At 45.6% G+C, this 8053-nt stretch overlaps 1 protein-coding gene across 1 annotated transcript; it reads left to right on the top strand.

Moving 5' to 3' along the window:
• Positions 1–227: 227 nt before the first annotated feature.
• LOC115686446 (tubby-like F-box protein 5) lies at positions 228–2984 on the top strand. The gene is made up of 5 exons (XM_030611741.2): positions 228–513; positions 788–1183; positions 1318–1405; positions 1873–2005; positions 2086–2984. Exons 2-5 carry the CDS (start codon positions 821–823, stop codon positions 2762–2764), a joined length of 1263 nt encoding a protein of 420 aa, XP_030467601.1. The 5' UTR covers positions 228–513; positions 788–820; the 3' UTR covers positions 2765–2984.
• The last annotated feature ends 5069 nt before the right edge of the window (positions 2985–8053 follow it).

Below are 8053 nucleotides of genomic sequence, written 5' to 3'. Positions count from 1 at the left end.
AACAGAAGAAATCTGATGTAACAGCTGTCGTGGGGAGCGGTCCACACGAGCATTCCTCGTAATGTGATTGGGTGGCAGAGTTATTCCTCGTAAGCGCTGACACAGGGAAACATGTCGATAACGTTAAAGCGATCGAATCATTTCTCGAAGCACCAAAACAGAAACAGAGGAACCTGAGAACGGTAAAGAAAAAATCCAAAGACAAAGACAAAGAGGAAGAAGAAAGGGCCTCCGGTTCTCGGGCACAGCCGCTCAGCCGGCGCTTCCGTGGCTGTGGCGGTGGACCGGTGGTTTCAGCCGTATCTTCTCCGGACAACAAACAAACCAACACATCTACGACGACGACGAAGACCCCATTTCCAAGATCGCCGAATATCTCGCTGCGTAATCCAAAAAATTTCTTCTTCATCTTCTTGTTCGTGTTCTCCGAGACATTGGGAGCGCTTCAAAAATCGAGCACTCCATCCATTTCAATCTGCTTCGATCTGCGATTTCGGGCTTCGGAACTCTCAGGTTTTTGTTAGCTCTCATTTCCAGTCCATTTATTTCCCATATGAATGGTTGCGGGTTCTTGTATTCGGGCGTTCCTGGAAGGCGAAATTAACGAGTGAATGATCGCCGAGTTAGAAGACGTTCCCTATTTGAATCTGCATGTTTATCACGAAACTCTCGTTCTCGGATGTAAAATGATCCATCATTGTTGAATTTAGAGACCCGTCTCCTGACTTCAAGGATTTCGATGGAAGCTCATGTGCGCTTGGTTGGCTTCGTAGTTCAAGCTTCGTAGTCGAACATTGTGACCGCTGAAACCGGGCGCAAAATGCATATCAAGAGCATTGTGCGCGAGCTCTGGGAGATGCGAGACGGGATTGGAGGCACGGCGGGGAGGAAACTCGAGCGGAGACATGCGCATCGTCAGGGGAGATCGCACATTGCTCCTGAAACCACGGTTCCTATGCCTTGGCGTGAGGAGGCGGTCCGGCAGGGGCCATGGGCTAATTTGCCTCCCGAATTGTTGCTTCACATAATAAAGCGCGTCGAGGCGAGCCAGATCTTGTGGCCATCTCGGAGAGACGTCGTTGCTTGTGCCTCGATTTGTAGATCGTGGAGGGAGGTCACCAAAGAGGCCGTGAAGACTCCGGAGCAATGTGGGCGGCTGACTTTCCCCATTTCTCTGAAGCAGGCAAACTCTTTTTGCTCTCCTTGAGTCCTCTTTTGCGTTTGTGTTTTCTGGCTCATGCACTTGTTGTTTTCCCCTCTCTGCTTAGTTTCTGTAACTGACTTCAAATTAACTCCTTTTCTCTTCTTTTCTTTCAGCCAGGACCTAGAGATTTTCCAATCCAATGCTTCATTCGCAGGGACTCGGAAAATTCAACCTTTTTCTTGTATCTCGGTTTGAGCCCCGGTAAAGAGTTTGTTGCCAATCATCATTGCCAATATTCTTCTGGGTTTATGGACCTGAATGAGACTAGGACTATGTGCGGACTTTGTAAGTGGAGTTTCAAAAAACGTAGTTTCTACGATTTGGCGTAAGTATGATCTTCGTGAACCGGTCAATTTACCAAATAATTCGCGTTCCTTGTCTTTTGAAGCTTTTCTTGTTTTTGTCATTTTCATTTGCCAACTCTAGGCCTCATATTTGTCTCTAGTGTCCGGCTTTCCCTGATTTGTAGAGATTGCATATTTAGGATGGTTGTAATAGGCATTAGAAGAACCTCTGCTTCCTAATAAATAGATCGCTCGGACATCATACCTTTCTTTTCTAAAAAGCCATTGATGAAATTTAGTATGTAGAAGTGTTTCTTTGAATATTGAACTGTTTTGATCTTGAAACATGTTATCGCTTTAACCATGGAATATTGATGATTACAGGCCTATCTGAGGAGAGGAGCAAACTGCTTTTGGCTGCAAGAAAGATCAGAAGGGCCATGAGCACAGATTTTGTAATATCATTAGTAGCAGATGATTTTTCTCAAGCTGGAACTTCTTACGTTGGCAAACTGAGGTTGGTTCTATCGTTTGTGTTGGGTCCGTTAAGTTTTTCTTGTGTCTCCCTCCTCAGTTTAATTGTGAATTTTCTGGCAGGTCTAATTTCATAGGGACGAAGTTCACTGTTTACGACAGTCAACCTCCGCGGGATGCTGCAATACAATCAAACCAGAAGTCTCATGAAAGAATGAACCCGAAGCAGGTGTCTCCAAAGGTCCCTTCTGGCAAATTTAGTGTGGCCACCATATCTTACGAGCTTAATGTTCTCCGAAGCAAAGGCCCAAGGAGGATGCACTGCAACATGCATTCAATTCCCAGCTCTGCAATACAGGAAGGCGGTACAGCCCCGACACCGACAGAATTTTCAAAGAGCTCTGTTCAGCCATTCTTGCCACTGCCGCCACTGCCCGCTTCAAATGGAAAGAAGCAGCTCGAGAAGCATAGCTCCACCAGCCTCGAGCCGTTTAAGTCAACCCTTGGTGCATGGGATCCATTAACTCTGAGGAACAAAGCTCCTAGATGGCACGAGCAGCTTCAGTGCTGGTGCCTGAACTTTAGAGGCCGCGTCACGGTGGCCTCTGTCAAAAACTTTCAGCTAGTCGCTGCCTCAGAACCTTACCAAAACATTCCCGCTGCAGAACACGACACTGTGATACTGCAGTTTGGGAAGATTGGCAAGGACATATTCACTATGGATTACCGCTATCCTCTCTCTGCCTTTCAGGCCTTTGCAATCAGCTTGAGTAGTTTTGGCACCAAGCTAGCCTGCGAATGACCTCCGTCTCGGATTTGTCTTTTTCTCTGTCGCCAAGAGAGTGATGGCATTACTCCAGTTGTTGATTGTACATAGTTTTCCATCAAAGAGATGTTCTTGACAACTTTGGTAGTTCCGAGTAGTGTCTGCTGCATTGAAAGAGACAACATATGTCTCACTGTTACCAATATTTTATTTTGAGCTCGAACTTCTGCTAGCATCGGCTTGCAGATGATAGGCATTGTCGGATGACTGGGATGTCGCTTGACTCCGTGGATCTTCTAGTTGTGTACTAAGCTCGTGCGATACTTTTGAATATACTTCTGGTATATCTTGATAATTTAACTGACTTAACTTTAGCGCTGTGGGTTCTGCATATGATACGAGATAGGAGTTGGAAAAATTACCAAAGAAGTCCTAAACCTAGTGCAATTGTGCCGATTAAGTTTTAAACCTCATTTTTTTTTTACCAATTTAGTTTTAAATCTTTTGCATTTGTGTCAATTCAGTCCATCCTGCCAATTTTGGCCGATCGACGCTGACATGAACGCCGGCTGTCTTACGTGGCACAGCCGATACTATTGTGGACAATTTTTAATAATGCTTTAACTTTTTTTCAATTTATTTATTTATTTTCGTTTTCCCTTTTTTTTTCTTCCGTTAATCTTCATCCTTTAGCAACTAGCCAGAGGTGAAGGTCGGCGAGAACGACCTCGTCGTTGCTAGGCGAGGTCGCCCTTTACAGCATATCAATGGGAGATTATTCCAAGCAATTTCCTATGACATTTGCTGATTCATTGAGGTGGTTATTCTTTGGTAAAAGCTGGTGTTGGAGAGATAAACCGCAAGGTTGAAGAGTCAAGTGTTGACACATGATTTTTAGCTCATTCTTTCAATTTTTCCAAAAATCACAAAATTAGGATTAGTAGCCTTGGCCAAGCTTAGGAACCTATTTCTAAACCAAAAATAAATTTTTTATAATTTTCCTTAATTTTTCCTTACTTTCTTTTAGTGAAAATAATAGAGAAAATCAAGAAAAATAGCAAATGGAATCCAAAAATTCCATAAAAATAGTCATTAGTCTTATTTTGAATCCAATTTCATCAATACATCATCAATTTTAGAAAATTTCAATTGGGAACATGCTTTTCCAAAATTGGGTAAAATTAAGCCCAAATTAAATCAAAAATTCAATTGAGTCATTTCTGGTCATTTCTAGGCTATAGTGCCTTCACAACAAATGATTCTGGAACCTTAAATTACATAATGGTCATTCCATCTACACAATTTACCAAAGAAACCGAAAAGCCCCAAAATTCAATTGAAAATTAGGGATTATAAGCCCAAATTGGGGATCATGATCAATTTGAAATTGTTGAACTTTGAGACCATCATTTTTAGGGTTAATCAATCATGGGTAATCCAATTTTTGCATCAATTTTGCCCAATCAGGTCATCTAGATGTTAAATTGAACAAAAACCCTAATGATCCAAATTTACAATTTGAGAATTTTGAGTTTAATTGTGACAAAAATTAGGCCAAATCTCTTATTTGGGTGCAAAATGTGATGAGGAATCTAATTTTGGGGTTAAAATTGAAAAATAGGGCCAAAATCGAGTCGAATTTGCAAATTTAGACCAACCTGGGTCTGCCGGGTCGGCCTTCTTCCTCACCCGTCTCACCCAGAACGTTCTAAACCCAAAAAAAATATCCTGTGCCCATGACTTTGCTGACTTACCTAGAACGATTAAGCACGTGTTAAACTCCAAATCTAGCTAGATAATCACCAGGTGACATTAGAGATTCAATCTAACCGATTCGAAGTCGATGATAATCAACTTTGGGCGGGAAAATCAAGCTAGAAAAAGAGGGAAAAACATTATCAATCGCATACCGGACGCTCGTGAAAATTCCAAAAAGAAAGAGAAAGAGAGACGAGCGCTAAAGAGGGAATTCGAGTGCAAGACGAGTAGAGTCTCCCGGAGACTGAGCGATCAGCGCTTTTCCTGGAAAAGCGCCAACAAATCGGTCTTAATGGTGAGTTTCCTCACCAGAGAACCTGTGGCGAGGCTAATCATCATCGCCTGAAAATCGCGATCGGCCGGCAAGTCCAAACCTTTCCAGGCAAAGTGGAAGCCACCAGTTTGGAGCCTAAGTGTTAAGGAAGAGCTCCACAATCGTCATTTGCCTCGGAAATTTCATTTGATCCTCCGATGAAGAAGGTAAAGTCCGATCATGCTCACCGTCTAATAAAATTTCCAAAATAGGTTTTAGCTTGATCATGTATGTTTCTTCGCGATTTTGCCATGTTAGATGCTTAAAACATATTCTAATCACATTTTTATTGCTTGCTTGCATTTTGAATGGTTGAATATGCATAAAACCGAGTCGGCTGCCATTGAACCTTGCCGGAGCTTCTGAACTTCGCCGAAGAGCCTCTGTTTGCCATAGGCCATGTCACGCCCCTAACTCCACGGTACGCAACATCCCTACCTTGGTCGATTAAGGTGCGACGTCCCAGGAAGCGTCGCAGACCCAACGCCCAAATAGAGAACAAGCACAAGCGGAAGCAATAAATAAACAACCCTGACAATTGAAATAAGAGATCAAAGTAACCACACAACAATCAACACTGCTGAAAATAAGTACACTTTATATTACTGATCAAAAGCTCTTTTACAGCATTTATATATATATACACACACATCATCATTTGCATCCAGCTCAAAAACCTACAAACAGCCACTACAGGCAAAAAGGATCGGTGGCTAGGGTGAGTCGCCTAAACCTACGAGGACTGCAGTAAAAAAGGAACGATCCTCCTAATCAAACTCTGGTTCCTCCTAAGGCTCCCAGTCCGGGTCCGAAGACTCAGTAGGCTCCTCTGAGGATCTCTCACTCGGCTCGGACTCTTCTGACTCTGTGGCCTGGGCTGCTGCTTGCTCATCCTACGAGTCTATTTCTAGCTCCGGATCCAGGTATAGACCTAACTCTTCATCAGACACCATCTCTTCATCTGATCCTAACTCAGCAACCTCTCCATCCAAATTCGGATCTTGATCCATAGGCTTCGGCACCTGCTCTGGCTCGACCTCCTCGTCCATTGCCTCGGGGTCCTCATACCATACTCCTGGCTCCTGGTCCATGGCTACAGGCTCGTCTGCGGCTGCAGGGTCCACTATTTCGCCATCGGCCATCTGGGGTATCATCACCCCGCCTATATCTACCGGAACGTCAAAAGTCCTAAGAGGTCTCCCGATGATTCTGTCGGCGTCTTTCAGGCACCAGGCCACATACTCCTAAGTCTGGTAAAAATACTCACCCACGTTTACAAACACTACGGAACTGTATCTCACATACTCCTCCCCATGTCCAGCTGGGTACACCCTCGTAGTCCTATGGATCTGCGTCGGGATCCCAAAAAGAGGTGGCTGCTTCGGCATGCTCAGGGCTGGGGGTCTGAAAAGTTGGGTTATTACAACTGTGAGACGAATCTCAGAGAGTACAACCCCTAAACCTAGGCTAGGCTAACATGCATTCTCCTGACAGACAAACAGGCAAAACAACGCATAACATATGCAAATCAATTGACCTAGGCCCTCAGGCCCAGATCGAACGTACCACTGACCCTGCAGGTTAGGCATTTCATTATAATACTCACGGCACATACGCGAGCACACCAGTCATACGTACGCCATACGCATGATCATACTCATTAATTTTTGATTCGCATGCCAATCACCGAGTCTCGCACACTCGCGCACTAGCCCATGCACTCTTATGCATGTAAATGTCATCATCATGCCATGTTTCATATTGGCTCACACTACACACTGGCATACAGCTCATTTTTAGTTAGAAACCGACCCGAAGGCCACGGCCCGAAGGCTCACAACACTCCATGGCCAGCGTAAAAACGCCCCAGGCCCAGTGTCTCTAGCCTGCTACAAAGTGCATGAGGCGCAACACCGATCTCCTTACGAACTAGAGCCTGCTACAAAGTGCATGAGGATGGTCGTCTTCCGGACGTACCGAGCATCGCCCTGTTACAAAGTGCATGAGGACGGCACGACCCGAAGGCCAATAAGTGATCACACGGCACATTGTCAATTTTTATCTGAACCCCGCGTAAAACGCATCAGGGTATAATTAGGTGATCACATGCTCATGGCAGACACGCATTATCGCACGATTTCATCACACGCCTCATTCTTGGCATAAACAATGCGTGGCCATGCAATGCAAATACAATGCAACATGAGCATCACATATCTCACTCAAGTATTCAATCAATCCATGTCGCCATAACGTACTCAACTGGCCAATTTAATACCGTGCGGCCCAATGTACAATTCACCAATCGGTACGCAATTTAGGTCATCAAATAACCAATCACACTCCGCACAATTTGGCCACATGAACACACGACATGGCAATACCAAATTCACTGCAATTGAACACCAACAACTATTAATCAGTCAACCCGGGGCATACCCGGTAATTCAGCCAATCAATTCTCAATTAATCCATACCAGTCCAATAATCCACTAATGGACAACCACTATCACAGCCACTTCGAGGCCAATAATCATCCTCAGTTAAATCACATTAATTCACCAATATTATTCCAGTACAAATTCCCACCATTCCTCCAAATATTCACTAATAATACCCAAACCAGTCTAGAAAACGTACTATCAGTCCTAATCCAGGTTTAGGAGATACACTCACTTAATCCAACTTCACGACGACGAGGAACGGCGGCCGATCACCGGTGAACGGTGGAACCGGCGGCGGCGTTCCCCCGGCGGCGACGGCGACAGCTCACAGCGGCCGGCGGTACGGACGGCGTCCTTTGGCCGAACCGTACGGCGGCGATCCAAGACGGCTCTGGCGAAGGGGATGGTGAGTCGGCGGAGGGAAAGTGGTTCGGTGAGGGTGACGGTGGTGGTCGGTCGGCGTGGACGGCACACGGCGCGGCTTCCCGGCGAGCTCGGCGGACGATGGTCTGGCGGTGATCCTCACGCCGAACGTGGATGGGAGAGAGAGAAAAAAAGGTGGGACGGGATGGTGGCGAGGCTAGGCGGCGCCGGCGACCAGCAGTCCGGCGAACGGCGACGGTGGCGATACGGCGTCCTTGGTCGAGAAAGGAACGGACGGAGAGGGAGGGGGAAACGATCGCGGAGGAGGAGGAAGTGGCCGGTGGACATGAAGAGAGAGAGATAAAGGGTCAAAGTTGGTCAAAGGTTGGGGCTAGTGGGATCCACTTGTCCAAAATCCACCTAATGTGACCAAAATGTCCCTCATCC

The sequence above is a fragment of the Syzygium oleosum genome, unplaced genomic scaffold (assembly GCF_021117445.2).
Source record: "Syzygium oleosum isolate NSW1041296 unplaced genomic scaffold, Sole_v2.1 Sole_v2.45, whole genome shotgun sequence".
Taxonomy (NCBI): domain Eukaryota; kingdom Viridiplantae; phylum Streptophyta; class Magnoliopsida; order Myrtales; family Myrtaceae; genus Syzygium; species Syzygium oleosum.
The sequence above is the reverse complement of the archived record's forward strand: the minus strand, read 5'-3'. Positions and strand labels throughout refer to the sequence as shown.

Coding starts and splice junctions, on each gene's coding strand:
- LOC115686446 (XM_030611741.2), top strand. CDS start 821: ATGCATATCAAGAGCATTGTGCGCGAGCTCTGGGAGATGCGAGACGGG. Junction 1,184..1,317: donor TCCCCATTTCTCTGAAGCAG/GCAAACTCTTTT, acceptor CTTTTCTTTCAG/CCAGGACCTAGAGATTTTCC. Junction 1,406..1,872: donor GTATCTCGGTTTGAGCCCCG/GTAAAGAGTTTG, acceptor TGATGATTACAG/GCCTATCTGAGGAGAGGAGC.